Raw genomic sequence first — 18,528 nt, 5'->3', positions numbered from 1 at the left:
AAAATTAATACATTTGTTTGTTTTTATGTTCATGTGTGTGTGTCTATATGTATGCATGTGTGTAGTGCATGCACTTAGGTGTGCAGAAGTCAGAGGGGTGTGTTGGGTGTCCTTCATGATCTCTCACTGCCTCATTTCTTGGAGGCAGGGTCTCTCCCCAAACTCCGAGCACACTACTTTGTTTCCCACTACGATACAGAGCTGTTGAGGCTCGGAGTTCCTCCTGTCTCTGTCGCTGTCAGTGTTGGGGCTATAGTCATGTTGTGAACAATATCAAGATTTCGTGCAGGTCCTTTTATGCTTAAGCATCAAGTACTTTTACCTGTAGAGCCATTTCCCCATCACCCAACACATACTTTTAAGAGAGAATGTTTCCAAGATGGAAAGAAGACTTGACTATATTTTATAGAAAATAATGTGGAGTTTTCAATAGCAATTGGTTAAGACTTGGGAATGGGCTTCACTAACTTCAAAGACTCTTTAATTTTTAAATTACCATATAGGCAGGTTGATTGTGTGTGTGTGTGTGTGTGTGTGTGTGTGATGGTTAAATGAATTTTATTTATTACCTTTCTTTTTATTTATTTATTTATTTTTTTATTAATTAATTAATTTAATTATTAAAGATTTCTGCCTCTTCCCCGCCACCACCTCCCATTCCCTCCCCCTCCCCCAATCAAGTCTTCCTTCCTCCTCAGCCCAAAGAGCAAGCAGGTTTCTCTGCCCTGTGGGAGGTCCAAGGACCACCCACCTCCATCCAGGTCTATTAAGGTGAGCATCCAAACTACCTGGGCTCCCACAAAGCCATTACATGCAATAGGATCAAGAACCCATTGCCATTGTTCTTCAGTTCTCAGTAGTCCTCATTGTCCATTATGTTCAGCGAGACCGGTTTTGTCCCATGCTTTTTCAGTCCCCGGCCAGCTGGCCTTGGTGAGTTCCCGATAGATCATCCCCATTGCCTCAGTGTGTGGGTGCACCCCTCTTTTTATTTTTTTATTTAACTTTTCTGTTCTTTTTCAAGATAGGGTTTCTCCGTATAGCCCTGGCTGTACTAGATCTTGATCTGCATGTGTATCAGGCTGGCCTCAAACTTAGAGCTTCACCTGCCTCTGCCTCTCAAGTGCTGGGATCAAAGGCATGAACCACCACTTCCAGGCTGTTCATTAACTTTCTAGTGAGATGTGATAGTTTTTTTGTCAACTTGATACAAGCCAGAGTCACCTGGGAAGAAGAAACCACACGTGTGGAATTGGTTCCGTGAGACTGGCCTTCAGGTGTGTCATCGGGGTATTTCCTTGATTAATGACAGATGGGTAAGGGCCCACCCCGTGATGGGCAGTACTGTTCCTGTGCAGGTGGCCCTGGGCGTGTATACAAAGGAAACTGAGGAGCCAGGCAGTAAAAAGCATTCCTCCAGGGCCTCTACCTGAGCTCCTGGCTCAACTTCTCTCCATTTCTCCCCAAGCTGTTTTGATTACAGTGTTTATCACAGTCTTGGGAAGCAAACTGGGACATGAGAAAAATGTGTCATCAAAGTGACGAATTGTATAAGAGTGACTGGCATTTCAAGAGAATTCAGGACATACAGGATTTCTATGCTTAATTTCTTTAATTATCATTCTTACTGCCTTGGTTTCTGATGCCATTTTAGTGGAATTAAACTCAAGCAGCTCGGGATGATAGAATTAATCACAGTCAGCTTAAATTATAATGGCATTTGCTGAAGGCTTGCTGGCATGTTTTCTAGGTGGAAACGAGGAGGGGCAGAGGGCTGGTGGCTTGGACCCCAAGTTAGTGTGTCCCTGCGCGTCCCTGTGGGGTGGCTCACTAGTGAAATTTTGCTGCCTATTACGTGGGCTGGACACCCTGGTTGTGTTTTTAGGTGCATCTTGTTCACTCAGTCTGTGGCGCTTACTGAGAGACTAAGAAAGCAGACAAAAGGCAAAGATGAAGTTCTCTGGAATCACAAGGTGAACAGCTCAGGCACAGGGAGGAGCAAGTGCTGTAAGGCTCCCCCTGGAGAGACACGCTGTCACTCTCCCACTGGAGAGACACGCTGTCACTCTCCCACTGGAGAGACACGCTGTCACTCTCCCACTGGAGAGACACGCTGTCACTCTCCCCCTGGAGAGACACGCTGTCACTCTCCCCCTGGAGAGACACGCTGTCACTCTCCCCCTGGAGAGACACGCTGTCACTCTCCCACTGGAGAGACACGCTGTCACTCTCCCCCTGGAGAGACACGCTGTCACTCCCACACTGGAGAGACACGCTGTCACTCTCCCCCTGGAGAGACACGCTGTCACTCTCCCCCTGGAGAGACACGCTGTCACTCTCCCACTGGAGAGACACGCTGTCACTCTCCCACTGGAGAGACACGCTGTCACTCCCACACTGGAGAGACACTGTCACTCTCACACTGGAGAGACACACTGTCACTCCCACACTGGAGAGACACGCTGTCATTCCCACACTGGAGAGACACGCTGTCACTCTCACACTGGAGAGACACGCTGTCACTCCCACACTGGAGAGACACACTGTCATTCCCACACTGGAGAGACACACTCGCCATCACTCTTACTGGAGAGACACACTCGCCGTCACTCTCACATTGGAGAGACCTGCTTGCTTGGCCACCCAGAGCTTAGACAGGCGCTTAGCAGTGAGTGCTGGACGGGATGAGGGCTTGCTCCCCGCCAGCAGGCAGAGTGCCGTCTAGCTGTGACAGCACTCTAGAGTAACCTGTGACGGTGTGAAGGAGAAATGCCTTCCACAGTCTCAGGTATTTGAGGTTCCCAGTTGATGGTGCTGTTTGGGAGGTTTGAGCGGTGTGGCCTTGTTGGTGGAAGTGTGTCACTGGAGGGGGGCAGTGAGACATACTCTGTTTTGAATTTGCTGTCTCTGCCCTGGGCTTGTTGTTACAGTGTGATCAGCTTCCTGATCACATCAAAGAACTGCAATCTCAGGTAGTACAGGGAGACCTGAGGCCAGGGCACAAAGGGGACAGGTGCATGCTTTGTTTAATTCTGTGTGTGCTGGAAGCCTGGGAAATAGTGAAAGCTACACCATGATTTCTAGGGAGGAAGCAATATGGAGAAATAGAATTGACATGAGAGAGTTTTTACAGGGTACTGACGTGAGGGGCCTTCTCTAGAGCCCTGTTCAGAATCAAAGCCAGAACAGAGGCCGAGGTCTGGGGCACAGCGGTGTGAGCGCCTGTGTGAAATAGAAGAGGGGGCTGCCTTTGAGGGTCTTGACTACGCCTTTTGGCTCCTGGATTACCGTTATTGTTAATGCTGGTTGGTGTCTTAGTCATGGTTCTATTGCCGGGAAGAGACACCACAACCAAGGCAACTCTTACAAAAGAACGCATTAAACTGGGGGCTTGTTTTCAGTTTTAGAGGCTTTGTTCATTATCCTAATTCCCATGGCATGAAGCGTGGTGGTATGCAGGCAGACATGATGCTGGAGAAGTAGCTGAGAGCTTTACATTCTGATCCTCGTGCAGGAGGGAGGGAAAGAGAGAGAGAGGGAGAGAGAGAGAGAGAGAAAGAGGAGGGGAGGGGAGGGGAGGGGAGAGGAGAGGAGAGGAGAAGAGAAGAGACTCAAAGACCACCCCAGTGACACACTTTCTCCAACAAGGTCACGCTTCACCCATGGGCCATTCTCATCCCAACCACTACAGCTCCTATCTGAAAATGTCAGACTAGAAAGAAGAATACTTGGGAGGACATGAGATGAGATAATTGATTTTATCTGTAGATTTTTGTTTTAAATTATTCACTGCTTTTGTATGATAGTGTTAAAAATCTATTTGGATTATTAAAATCCTCACCAAATTCCAGATGAAACTTCAATATCTCCATATTATATCCTCTGTACTTCTCATTTTCAACTTTTCCAAGTTGGAGAAATACGTAAGAACAGCCTTGTTCAACGGAAGATAATGGTCATTGTTCTGAGGCAAAAGGTAGTTGCAGGGGGCCCATAAGTGTCTTCTCACTATCCTGAATTAGGCACTATTTTGGCTGCTGTTTACCGGACTGTAGATGGAAACCTCTCTTAGGGAATGCTATTCCATCTGAGCCATGTGTTACTTGCAGTCAGATCAGTTCTGGACAGGGGAAGCAGGCATTCTTCTCGGTTGTGTAGGGGGAGTGATTGTCAGCAAACTTTTAATCCTTAGGGTTTTCAGGTCCTACAGTGCTCTCATTCATAATGGGGGAGGGGGGAGAAGAGGGAGAGAAAGGGAGAGAGAAAGGGGAAAGAGGGAGAGGGAGAGAGTTGTGTTTGTGAATGTATAGAGGCTATTTAAAGGAGAAAAAGGGGAAGAGGAGAATGAGCAGTAAGAATGGCAAGAGTGAGTGGCATCTCCCAGTGGGCATGCTAATTCTTATGTGCTGGGAATCTTGAATCAGGAATTATAAGTTTTGACAATTTACTTTTTTTCTTTTTGTTTTCTTCAATGCTGAGATCGAACTCAGCACTTTGCTGCTCTTTTCCATTAAGAGTTGCAACATGTAAAACCCTTTGGATTTTTAGGTGTTATGACAAATACATGGCTCAATTTTTAATATAATAGCAGCAATTATAAAAGCTTACTGGGTTTTCCTGGATTTGGAAGCCTGTCCCTCTGGGACATACTTACCTGGAACGCCTCCAACAAACACAGGCTCCCTGTGATCAACTGGCTTTGGATTCAACGGTCCAACCACGTGGTTCACTTCAGAATCCACATCCAGCTGAACCACGTTTGCATCTCTAATAACTGAGAGACAGGAGAAAGACCGGTCATACATGTTGCTGGGATAATTTTTACATGAAAGAAACTAATGTATCACAACACCAATACATTCTAGAATAAAAATTCCCAAACTTTGCTATCATTGAAAATAGCAATCATGTCTAAGCATATCTAATTGAGCAATAGTGATGATATTTTCCTTAACAAGAAGGACTATCAGAACACACTTCTACATGTTTCTTGCTCCAAAATGTCCATGTCTTGTATTTTGGCAGCATTCAGATTCGTGTATTCAATGCACATTTTGGTCTGACGATTCTTTATTTTTTTCTCTTGTCATCTGTTAGGAATCACATAACGGTGCACCATCCTCCACCTCCCATGTGCTGTGCAGGCTCAGGCATGCACAGGACCCTTTAGGTGCCTCACCTGTGATTCTGTGCCATCTGCCATCACAGAGATTCTGCTTGGGTGTTACTGAGGTAGAAAAGTCCCTGACACCGTTGTTGACTTTCACTATGACCTGCGTGGATGGGACACGTTATAGTCAGTTTAATTTCTCATCATCATGGTAAAACTGGATTTCATAACTAATTTACCACAGAGAAGCAATACCTCGAATAAATGCTCGTGCATGAGTACAGTTGCAATGTGAACACAAGGGGTCAGTCTTTGACAGGTAATGGAAGAGTTTGAATTAAAATAGTTCAAGTCTTTGGAGTGAGAACAAAATTATCCGACTGGAGAGAACACAGAGGAATGGTAAGAACTGTAAGGGAACAAATTTGCCCAGTTTATAGGTCCTGTTCTGTTCGTACAAAGCAGGTTGAGATACTGGAGCCACTCCAGGGAAGGCCCAGGCCTTGGAGTTGTTGGCCAATGCAAAACAAACTCAATGGCCCTTTGTGGACTCTCTCTCTCTCTCTCTCTCTCTCTCTCTCTCTCTCTCTCTCTCTCCCTCCCTCCCTCCCTCCCTCCCTCCCTCCCTCTCTCTCTCTCTCTCTCTCTCTCTCTCTCTCTGTGGCATTTTTTTGTGTTCTTGGTCTTTTGCTTATTTTTTTCCCCCATTTTTTAAAAAAGAGGTATAAGAACACAAAATTGGGTGGGTAGAGAGGTAGGAAGACTCTGGGAGAAGTTGAGGGAGGAGATCATAATGATCAAAATATATTGAATGAAATTTTTTTCAATCAGAAATGGAAAAATAAAAGATACCGTTTAAGAGAACTTTCAAGCCAAACTGCATAGCCTCCATTTATTTACTTTCTACCCCATTTTTCACAGATATAAAATTAAAATGATAATACTATACATATCCTTGAGATGATAGGAGGCCTAAGACACTTCACTCATGAATCTTTTAGTACCTGATACCTAATAACTAGTATGTATAATATACAGTATATTTTATATACTGCAAATTATATAATATATAAATATAAACTGTATATCATACATATAGTTACTATAGCTAATAATATAATATTATACTAGTAATATTATACATTATAGTATATAATATTATATATTATATTAGTGGTTGATACCTAGTAACTGATACCTAGTAATTAATATGTATAATATATAGTTATTATATATATAATATACCTGATACCTATACCTGATAGTATATATATAATATTATATACCTGATACCTAGTAACTAATACATATAGTATATACTATAAAACTAATATATATGTAATATATATATAATTTATATATAATATAAACACACATAAATATTCTGGGGATTCATGTCAGGGTTTTATGAAAGCTGTTTTAAATTTTTATGCCTTAATTGATTGCATTATAACTCAAATAAAAACTTGGTTATATTAAGTCTGAGGCATAATGAAAATATTCCTTTCCTTGAAACTTATTTGACTATCTTTCTAAATATTCTTTGGTATTATCTTATGGTGAATGTGGTATTTAGCTATAACCCAATACAAACTTCTAGTAACTGAGAATAATATGCGTGAACATATGTGTATGTATACACATAACTGCAGTTAGCTATAAATCTTTAGCAAGATGCTTTCACATTTGTGAATGTTGAAAGTGGATATATTTTTACCTTCTATTTGCTGAAAAGTTTTCTTCTAATTCTTTTATTAAAATGTCATGCTGTTATTGGTGATTGTTTGGTAGCTTTGCCACATTTTCATGACTCTGTTCTAATTAATTCCCAGTACACGAATGTGAGCACCAACATTGCACACACTTAAATCTCATGTTCAAGTTTCCTCTTTTTCCCACTAGAGAGACTGAAGAAATAATTCTGTGACACACATCTGCTGCTTTACATCAGCATCCAAGGTGAGACAAGATGGGCGGTTCACTCTCAAGCCATACCTGTCCATTTTTCATGTGTACATTCAGGTATTCTCCGTTGACACTGTGGCCATGGACAAGGGTTCCAGAACTGCTTCGGGGACGGACTTCAAAGGCGATTTCAAACTTTAATCCGATATTGAAAGACTCATCTGCAGAGAGAAACAGAAATTGCCAAGAAGAGAAAAGTACAATGTCTAGCTCCGGTGTGATTTTGTGAGGACGACGTGCTAAAATTAGTCCAGTATGCACATCGTGGCTCACAACCATCTAATCCCAAGGGACCCAGCACCCTTTCTAGATTCTGTGGACACCAGGCATGCGTGTGGTGGACAAACACTTGTACACATAAAATTAATCTTACAAAAAGAAAGAAAAAGAGAAGCTGTGGGGCTGGAGAGATGGCTTAACAGTTAAGAGCAGATGCAGCTCTTCAGAGGATCTGAGTTCAGATCCTAGTACTAACACTGGGCAGCTCACAACCTTCTGTAACTCCAGATCCGGGGACCAGACGCCCTCTTCTGGCACCTGCACTCATGTGCACACACATCCCTCACACACCCCGATATACAGGTAATTAAAGCCTCATTACAAACCTAGGAATCTTGATAGTGTCGACTTGACATACTACTCAAAAACAAGTTAAATATTTATTTCCCAACACAGTTTTCCTTTCTTCTTGTTTTTAGCAGGGGTCTCTCTGTGCAGCCCTGACTAGCCTAGAACTTGCTATGTAGACCAGGCTGGCCTCAAACTCGTGGAGATCCTAAGAAAGCTGGAATTAAAGGGGTACACCACCATGCCCAGTCCTCCTGGTAATGCTCAAGGAACAGAACATAAATTATATGGTTGACTATACATTTCAAACTGTCCAAACCTCAGAATTCTTTAAAGACTAAGAAACTTGAATGTTATGTTTTTAGTAGGAGTGAATGGGAGTGGGCAGGGAAGGAAGGCAAAATCCTGAGGTAGGCAGAGGGCAATTGCCTCTAATCACATTCTACTGAACATGAGAGGTTATTTATGAAAGTGTACCTGGTCACATCATGGTCTCCTTATCAGAGGTTGTACAAAATTCCCAAAGGTTGTTTTTATCAAACCCATTAAGGGGTTGCATCATAAAGAAGGGTTATTCCTTTATGTTCATAGCATGTTTGCTGCTGTGAGTGAGATGACGGCTGTGTATAGTCTTTTTTTTTTTTTTTGGAACTGTCACCCAGCATCACCCAGCACACAGACTGCCATACAGGGGGTGTGCACACGGACTGCCTGATGCACAGGGGGTGTGTACACAGACTGCCTGATGCACAGGGGGTGTGTACACAGACTGCCGTACCCGGGGTGTGCACACAGACTGCCGTACCTGGGGTGTGTACACAGACTGCTGTACAGGGGGTGTGCACGCAGACTGCGGTACCCGGGGTGTGTACACAGACTGCCGTACCCGGGGTGTGTACACAGACTGCCGTACCCGGGGTGTGTACACAGACTGCTGTACAGGGGGTGTGAACGCAGACTGCCGTACCCGGGGTGTGCACACAGACTGCCGTACCCGGGGTGTGTACACAGACTGCCGTACCCGGGGTGTGTACACAGACTGCTGTACAGGGGGTGTGAACGCAGACTGCCGTACCCGGGGTGTGTACACAGACTGCCGTACCCGGGGTGTGTACACGGACTGCCGTACCCGGGGTGTGTACACGGACTGCCTTACAGGAGGTGTGCACGCGGACTGCCGTATAGGTAGCATGCAATAAAAGCTGCTGAATGCATGAGCAGCGCAGTAATGGTTGGGGAAAATCTTCAGAATAAGATCTCTGAAGGCCAGTGTTGTATTGGGGCTTCAGAGCAGGTGGAGGGAGTGTAAGTTCCCTCAGTGGGGACAGTAGTTCACACGGATAAGAAAACTTAGAAGGAATAAGGTGGCCAAGAGCTGACAGAGACCATGCTACAGGACAGTGAAGAAAGTTCTGCGCCACTATGGTCTGCGTCCACAAGTTTGCCCAGGGTGCTGCATATTGGATTTGAAACAGTAAAGGCGATCAAAGTGGTCCCCAAAAGAGGGACTTTACAGGGATGAGCTTAGCATTATTAAATTTTAACTTTGGGCTTAAAGTTCCCTGTCAGCTATCTCCAGGAAAGGGGCATCTCAGGACTCAGGCTTTCGCCATATATTATCGTTGTCATCTGTTACGTTGCTCTAACAGGGTACCTGACACTGGCTGATATCTAAAGGAAGGAGGTCTGTTTGCTTCTCAGTCCTGGAGCCGGGAAGTATAGGCGGTAGCATCTGTTGAGGTTCCTCCTGCAGAAGTGGCATGGTGCGCACAGAGAAAGAGGACAGGGGCCAGGGTTTCTATACAACAGCTCACTCTGACGGCGAATAGCAGAAAGTGAGAATCCACTCACACCAGAACAGCATTCATCTTTGCAAGGACTGAATTTCCTCTCACAGGCCCGCCTTCCGGATGCGTTGTACTGGGGGAGCGAGCTTTCCCTCCAGTTTAGGTGGGGCCAACCATAATCACACCGGAGCAGTCGCCTTACCTAGGACCACATAGCCTCCTTCTGCTGAGAAGTAAGTTCCAGTTTCCATTGGCCCTTCGAAGCAGGGGGTCACACTGAACGTTTGTGAGGCTGAGGTGATCGAGGCACCGTTGAGCTGCAAATTACCAAGGCAGCCGCTGAAACTGTAGACGGAGTTAATCTGAAAGAAGAAGAAGTCACTTAAAATCCCCTTGTTCAGGGCCAGATGCACCATGGGAAAGCAAACGAGTGAGTTCCAGAGGAACAGTCTCAGCCCCTGTCCTTTCTGAATGATCAATATGGCTCCAGGTAATTACTTTTAGCTAATTCATGGAAGCTGGAATTTTGTATTTCATAACCTTGGCACACAGTAATTAAGCAAAGGAACTGAAACGTTTCTGCAGGCTGTGACGAAATGAGAGCTGCAGCTATGGTTTTCCAGGAACGAGGGCTGGGCCCGAGATCGGGGACTTGGAGGGAAATCGTCCGCAAAGAAGCTTGCCGAGCGGGCTTCATTAGTCATAAGGCAGGTGTGAATCTGTCGTGCTGTAGGATGTGGCACTTGGGGACACTTTAGACAACTGATTCTATACTACACTTGGGAACAGTGAAAAATGATTGTCCCAGGACCGGGACAAATTATAATGTAAACTGCCTTTTCTAGGATCTTAACATTGTACTGGCGCTGTGACAAAAATCAATTCTACCTTTGCATTTAAGATAAATTAAACCCTTTGGTACCCTCCTTTCGCTGAGAAACATTTTAAAAACCTGCAGTGGTTACAGTTCAACGCACAAAAATGTTTCTTATATTCTTAATTCTTCACCTTACACCCATATTCCTTGCATATTTAAAAATTATATGTGAAAAAGAAAAGCTGGAACTGAATTTTAAATGAGCTGAAGGTTTTTTTTTTTTTTTTTTTCCCCAACTCAGTAACACAGTGCAATGACTTGTTCTCTGTTCTCTGTGAGCCAATGAAGTAATGAGATGCCCTGGAGATGAAAGTTTCATGACCTACCAAGCTTTCTTCACCTCGCTTTTATTTTAAAAATAAAAGGTGACAGCTGATTTTGTAATGCCCCAGGGCAGGCAGGAAGCCCATGGAACAGCCTAGGATCCTTCTTCTCCAGCAAAACCGCTTCACTTTTGTTGGTTTCCTACTCTGTGAAATGAGGACCTGAATTCAGTGATCTTCCGGTTCAAGGGTCAGTGCCTTAATCTTGCCCCTGCCCCTTACCTGAATGTTTTTCACAGCCCTTCCAGGAGCCACTCCTCCCAGATAAATGGGACCCTTGATTTTCCAAGCAGCCCCACTTAGAGGAAGGCTTTCTTCTAGGACTCGTAGACCATCAATGACCAGTCGGCCGCTGTTCTTTTCCCGACTAAATATCACCTGGATAGAGAGAAGGAGAAGAGCCTGGCTTAGTGATGGCCCCAAACAGAGGGGAGGTTGTCTACCCTCTGAACCCTGGTATTGCAATGCTGTGGGAAGGTACAGGAAGTTCTTAAACCGTGAACCCATCTCTGAAGGGCAGCAGCTTTCTTTCTTCCTCTTAGTAGGCTTTTGGCTATCTTGTTCTTGGAGTGTCAGAAACTTTATTCCTTGATTAATAAAGCAGATGCCTTCATTATGAATACCTCCTTGCTTGATGCATTCTTGCATCTTTTTGTTTTTCTGGCTCTCCTTGGGTTTACCACTTCATGTATTAGACAAGTGTTCACCTGTTTTATTATCTCTGGATTGAGTGACTTAAAGCTAGTTTCTGTGTACAGGTTATATTTTTGGCAGGGTACTTTAGGAAGCTGCTCCTAGCTGAGAAGCTATTGTGGGGCATTTGTTTACTGTGTGAAGGTGTGTTGCTGTGATTGGTGCAATAAAAAGAGGAATAGCCAATAACTAGGCAGGAGAGACAGGCAGGACTGCTGTGTAGAGAGAGATCTCTGGGAGGAAGAAAGAGGAGTCTCCAGAAAGTGTGGAGAAAGCAGGATGGACAGTATGGAGAGATGAGTTATCAAGCCTTCCGACAGAACATAGATATAAAAATATGGGTTAATTTAAATTATAAAAACTAGTTAGGAGCAAGGCTAATTCATAATTAATATGAGTCTTTGTGTCATTATTTGTGAGCTGGTGGCCCAAAGGAAAGCCTTCTATAAGTAGCCACATTCTCCAGTTAACTACCACATTGTGTGCAGTGTACTCTTGCCATTCCACTCCCATAGCCACCGCAGTGGTCAGGTACTCCTGATCGGAAGAGCCTGTCTTCCATGGGTTTGCTCACTTCATATCTCCCATAGATTACTTTTGGAAAGAAAGTCAGTAATAGTTGCCAAAATTATGAACTTAGCTTACTGTTAAGTGAGGAAAAAGTAAAAAAAAAAAAATCATTACAAACCAAACTTTAGTTCATGCTGATGACTGGGACTTTGGTTGAGATAATTATACTTAACCTGTGATTATCTAAATACGTGGTTCAAGACTTTTAAAACAAACAATTACTAAACTCCTAAAATCGAACTCTGGGTGCCCAGCCTCAGAATCCTAATGTGGCTATTTCTATCAGGCCAGTAGTATAGAATCAGCGGCAATCCCCAGGGCAGTGGCCAATGTTTGCTGACAGTACCGGTCTCTGCACTCAACTTACATCATGCCATAATCCGTCATTGTATTTCTCCTGGCTTCTAATCTTCAGTTTCTTGTGGCCAACATTAAACATGAAGACCAAACGACCATGAGCCAAGAACAGAGTCATGAAATCATCCTCTTCTTGGTCTGAGACATAGAAAATCATCCCATGTGAGGACCGGGTTTTCAGACGAATGGAGAACTGAGATCTGGTAAAGGAAGAGAGAAGTCACCACGTGTAAAGCAAGACCGAGAATAATAGGTCAGCATAAAATTTCAAAGCAATACAGTCCAAGAAAGAATAGTCATTCTATCTAGTTGCAAATAGCTTCATTCGAGTTATCCCTGGCTACAAGCTAATGAGTTTTATTGGGTAGGATGCTTACTTCAAAAATGCTAATTCTCCTTGAGACCTATTCTAGAAATTTCAGGCCCAGAGGATCCCATGCATGTGAACCTTTACTTTCTCTACAGGTCTGTTATACATTTCACACAGTCTTATCTTGTTTATAGATCTTATGGTGTCTTGCTTTGAAGATTAATGTGATGGCTAATCTTGTCAATTTGACCACATCTGGAATTAACTAGAATCCAACCAGCTGGGCGTATCTGTGAGGGATTTTTCTTGGCTGGATTATTTGAGGTGGGAGATCCACCCTAGATCTGAATCTTCTGAGGTCAGAAACCCCCCCCCCCACGAATTTGGGTCACACTGTATGGAGGCCTGCTGAGACCAGGACACGGAAGAAGGAAGCTTTTGTTCTTTGCTTGCTTGCCATCAGCCTTTCTGGCAAGCTCATCTGTCTTGCTGCTGAGATATTCCTTTGTGGATAGTAGAACCTACTGCTTTGGGACTGTGAAGACCAGAGGAGACAACTAGCCTCATGGGTAGAACAATTACTGGGTTCTTTGCATTTCTGTTGGGAGACTGCTATTGTTTTACTAGCCAGACCACGGCCTGTAAGTCACTTTAACAAATCCTCTTTTTATCTATATATATTCATTCTATCAGCTTCTTTAGAGCAGTGGTTTTCAACCTTCCTAAGGCTGGGACCCTTTAATACAGTTCCTCAGTTGTGGTGACCCCCAACTATAAAATTATTTTTGTTGTTGCTTCATAACTGTAATTTTGCTACTATTATGAATCATAATTCGAATATCTGGTTTTCGACAGTGTTAGGTGATCCCTGTGAAAGGGGTCTTGACCCACAGGTTGAGAACCACTGCTCTAGAGAATCCTATCTAATAAAATTAGTAAACACTAAAAACCAACATGTTAAATTAACTTATCTCTGTGGATAAATAGCCATGAGTAATTAATATGCATAGAGAAAATTTTACAGAGAGATTGTTTATATCCTACATAAATCACAGACTAAAGGTCCTCTCAGTAGAACGGTATAGAGTCTATACTATGGACAAATATCACATGTCAAAAGCAGCCACCCAAGGGGGTGGAAAATGTGTGTGAAGAACTATGCCCAGAACTTTAGCTCCAAGTGTGGGTAAGGCACGTTTATTAAGTCTCCTTCATGAAGCATATGAAAATGCAGATTTTGCCTGCTGTGTACATAAACACTATGAAAATGAATCTTTAATAACAGGGAGTCATTAGAGATTTGCAAAGAAGTAATGGGGTTTGAGGCAGCTGGAGGGTCACAGATGTACACGAACATCTGTATTTTCTGTGTCTCTTGATCACTAGAAGTTTGGGTGCATTCTCATTCATAATCTGCATGCAATTTAAGTGGGGAAGGGAAGGTGATATCAAGTCTGCTGATGGGCCGTTCTGGACTTTCCCTGGTCAAGAGGCCTCTTTTTGGAGCGGCCTTGGTAAACTGTGAGGATACTGCTCCATGTGCCTTCCACTGGGAGGGAAAGTGTGAGCAGTTTCTTGGAAAGCAGGAATCAAGTGTTGTTTAGTATATACTTTCACACACACGCATACACACACACACACAGCAGGATTAAGACGACATAATAGGAAAGGTAGAAGAAAGGTGCCCCGTGACAAACAAGGATGGAGCATGGCACAAAGCTTCTAGAAGGACAGTGCACTCCTTTACTTTTCACCAAAGTCTCCTTGTACGTGTTCAAACTCTTGGCGGCTGTTGGCTGTGCCTCCATACTGGTAGGCATGTTCTATCGCTCTGGGGCTGTTGGAGAGGTGGCAGTGAGAGTCTCTTGGAGCCTTCTGTTCTAGAAACTTCAGGCCAACAGGATCCCATGCAGGAGGTTCATCCTTATTTTTCTTTCCCTGTAGGAAATGAGTGAAATGGAGAGACGCCATTCCTGAAACTGGTAACAAAATTTAACATGCAACATCTTTATCCTTAATAAGAATACAAAATTTGTAAAGTGGCTATTCCTTGTGAGTTTTCAGTTCATGAACAATCAGGCTACAATTCCTTTTAGCACCATAAACAAGCGACAGCAATAGTAACCACATGGCATGACAGCAGACCCAGAATTCTAGTCTGTGATTGCAAACCAGCACGCAAGTGCAACTTTAGAGAAAACTGCTCTAGCGCTTAAATTAAATAAATATCCTAAATAATAGTGACCAATGGGAAAGCTGGCAATAAAATAACCCTGAGAGAATCAATCAATAAAATCTGCACATAGCCACACAACATCGCATTAACACATAGTATTATTCATACATGCTGTGTAAAATGTTAAGATATTGGGGCTGGAGAGATGGGCTAATGGTTAAGAGCACGGGCTTCACTTCCAAAGGACCTGGATTTGGTTCCCATTATCCACATGGCAGCTCACAGCAGTCATTCACCCCAGTTCCAAGAGATCTGATGACCTCTTCTAATGTCCTGGGGCACCAGACACGTACATGGTGCACAGACATGCACGCACTCAGAACACTCATACATATAAAATAAATAGATCTTTAAAAAGTTTGAAAATATTTAGGGTTATTTTTTTTTAGCAACAGGCTGTATAATGAAATTTTATGTGACCGAATCAATATTGAAGAACATTTTAGAATAGAATTCTTTTCTTTGATGATTTGTTGGGCCTTTTAAATTGCCCCACTGATGCAAAAATGTAGTGTTGTGAAACTATTGACTAATATTTAATGATTATGTCATCTTTATTTCTGAGGCAAAATAAAAGTGTAGAGAAAATCAAGTATGTAATAGTTTATTCACTATTTAAAGCAAACATTTATTGGATGAGTAGAGGTGAAGATGAAAGAAATCAATGCTCCTGCATGCACTCTGTGGGTGCTATGTGGTGGGTGCCATGTGGGTACTATGTGGTGGACACTCTGTGGGTGCTATGTGGTGGACACTCTGTGGGTGCTATGTGGTGAACACTCTGTGGGTGCTATGTGGTGGACACTCTGTGGGTGCTGTGTGGTGGACACTCTGTGGGGCTATGTGGTAGGCACTCTGTGGGTGCTGTGTGGTGGGCACTCTGTGGGTGCTATGTGGTGGGCACCATGTGGGTGCCATTTGGTGGGCATTCTGTGGGTGCTATGTGGTAGGAACTAGAAAGGCGGGAGATGATAGTTGGTTTTTAAGAGCTGATAATTTGGAGAGGCAGGTCTACAAAAAGAAACTGGGAATCAGGTTGGCGACAGAAAGGTCTTTAAATGATGGGTTAGAGGTAGAGTTTTGCTTTTAGGCAATGAGGAGCCAAACAGGCTTTAAAGCAAGAAGTGGCCAGATCTGACCCACTCAGGAAGCTGACAGGGGACATGTTTGGCAGCAGGGAGGTCTGGAAAGCCTGGCAAGGGGTTAAGTTTTATTGAGTGCAATCATTTCCCTTCTCCCTAATTTCTGGTGAAGTGTCAGACCTATACATATTAAAAAGACCAAAACCCAAACCAACACCAACCCCATTTCTCTTTCTCTCTCTCCTTTTTCTTGTTCTTGCTCTCACTCTCTCTTTTCTCTTCAGGTCAGTTTTCTGGCTTTTATTCTCTCTAGAAAGCTCCTTTCTCTGTACACATCTGCTCTAAGGCTTACAGTATCTGTAGTTAATCAGAACAGGCTGATCTTTCTAGGTTTCTTCCCAAGGAAGAGGATTTTGTAGGCCTGCTCAGATAAGGGCATACATACTGGTCTGATTACCTATATCCAGGGGGTGGGTGTCACAGTCCTGAACCACAGGACTTACAGGGTGGGTAGGGAGTCAGTTCTCAGAAAAGAGTGGCTGGCTAGATACCCACAGTGACCCATCAGTGAACACTGATATTATATTACAAATGAAAATTTCCCAGTTCATCTTAAAGCATAAAGTTCATCTTAAAAGTTTGAAAAAACTTTAAGCATGGAACATAGCTTTTTAAAACAGGTATTCTCAAGTACCTGTGGGGAAATATAAAATTAGCCTTACCTCTTTGAGAATGTAATTTGCCTTGATCCAGTAATTCTATCTCTTGGAATCTAGTCTAAAAATTTATTCAACTATGCACTCAGAGGAGTGATTGTGAAAATAATTTGGATTCTAATCCAAAGCTGTGGAATAATCTTCTTGTACACTATAAAGATTTGTCACTCAGTTTGGTACAATAAAACACAGATTGACCAGTTGCCAGGCAGGAAGTATAGACAGGGTAGCCAAACTAAGAATGATGGGAAGGAAAAGGGCAGAGTCAGTCGCAAGTCAACACAGAGAAACAAGATGAGAATGCTGTACTGAGAAAAGGTACCAAGTCACGTGATTAAATATAGATAAGAATTATGTATTAATTTTAGTGTAAGAGTGTAGATGGAAGTTTCTGTTCCATACAGTCCTACCATTGTTCAGTCCCAAAGAAGCACACAGAGGCTTATATTAATTATAAACTGTTTGGCCTTTTAGCTCAGACTTATTATCAATTAGCTCTTACAACTTAAATTAACCCATAATTTTTGTCTATGTTTAGCTATGTGGCTTGGTACCTTTTATTAGTGAGGCATTCTCATCTTGCTTCCTCTGTGTCTGGTTGGTAACTGCATCTTGCCTTTCCTCTTCCCAGAATTCTCTTAGTCTGGTTGCCCTGCCAATACTTTCTGCATGGCTACTGGCCAATCAGCGTTCTATTAAACTAATACGAATGATGAATCTTTGTAGTGCATAAGAGCATTAGCCCACAGCATAAGAGTTAGCTAGTAACAAGCCTGAGTTACCAGCTGAACATTTATAATTAATACTAAGCCTCAGTGTGTTTATTTGGGAGCTACTGGCAGGACATAAACTTCTGCTTACAATCTAAACCCTTTAACGCAGCCTTGATAAAAAGTCAAACCAGGGCTGGGTGACACATGCCTTTAATCTTAGCACTTTTGGGAGGAAGAGGTAGGCGGATTTTTATGAGTTCAGGACTGCAAAGTGAGTTCCAGGACAGCCCTTGTCTCTAACAAACAAACATTCATTTAAAACAAAGGTGGCCAGTTTTTCTTGGTAGCTATTAACACATCTTCATAAGTTACATGAATCTTAGTTATATTTTCTCCCCATGGGATTAAGAACAACCAGAAAAGGCAAAAATATGGATATACTGGTCAGAGGCAGTAGATAGGTTGTGTCACTGAATAGGCAGCCAGGGAAATTGTGCAGATATCTGAGATAAGAGAGGAAGTGGAGACAGGAAAGACTGAATAAAAACTGTAAAGGGGAGGGGGTGGCTAATGTGGCCAGTTTTGGTAATGGGCTGGTGGGGGAGGACAGTGAGTGAGGCAGGCAAGTGAGCACGATGAGATGAACAGAGCGACAGGGTGTTGATCACACAGGACCTATCGGGAACTGTAGGGACTCTGGAGTTTCTGCTGAGTGCACTGGGGGCAGGGGCACTTTGATGAGTGCCTGAGACAGTGTGCACGCATAGGGGTCTGGATGCTGTGCCAAGAACAGATGGTAAGGGGGCAAAGTAGAAGCCAGGAACCCTGTTTGGAAGCTGGTGCTGGAGCAGGAGCACGGACGGAGCTTTGCTGAACCGGCGCCAAGGAGGGAGCCGGGAGTATTAGACCGAGGGAATGGGAAGGGACCAGGGCTCTCGTTTGTAACGGAATCAAATCATGTGCATGAGTAAATAAGAAAGAACAGTGATCAGAGGTGAAATTTCACAGCTCATTGTTTAATGAATGGGCCGTTCACATCCACCTGTGCATGTGGGGGGAGGAACACAAAGGTGAGAAGGTAAAATGTAGTGATATTTTATCCGTGTTAATAGATCAAGCTTGCCTGGAGATAAGAGTGCAGAGCCAAGCCACTAGAGGCCAGAGAGTGGTGGCACACTCCTTTAGTCTCAGGACTCAAGGCTACCCTGGGCTACACGAGATT

At 43.4% G+C, this 18,528-nt stretch overlaps 1 protein-coding gene across 1 annotated transcript in view; it reads right to left on the bottom strand.

Annotated features, from left to right (window-relative positions):
- The window catches only part of Lama4 (laminin subunit alpha 4), a 144,866-nt gene that overhangs the window by 1,846 nt on the left and 124,492 nt on the right, over positions 1 to 18,528 (bottom strand). Inside the window, 7 exon segments of the mRNA XM_057762244.1 lie at positions 4,655 to 4,774; positions 5,180 to 5,273; positions 7,106 to 7,236; positions 9,632 to 9,791; positions 10,852 to 11,007; positions 12,260 to 12,449; positions 14,307 to 14,497. Coding sequence (XP_057618227.1) covers positions 4,655 to 4,774; positions 5,180 to 5,273; positions 7,106 to 7,236; positions 9,632 to 9,791; positions 10,852 to 11,007; positions 12,260 to 12,449; positions 14,307 to 14,497 — 1,042 coding nt within the window.

This window comes from Chionomys nivalis, chromosome 2 (genome assembly GCF_950005125.1).
Source record: "Chionomys nivalis chromosome 2, mChiNiv1.1, whole genome shotgun sequence".
Taxonomy (NCBI): Eukaryota; Metazoa; Chordata; class Mammalia; order Rodentia; family Cricetidae; genus Chionomys; species Chionomys nivalis.
Note: the sequence above shows the minus strand (reverse complement) of the source record. Positions and strands in the feature narration are given on the sequence as shown.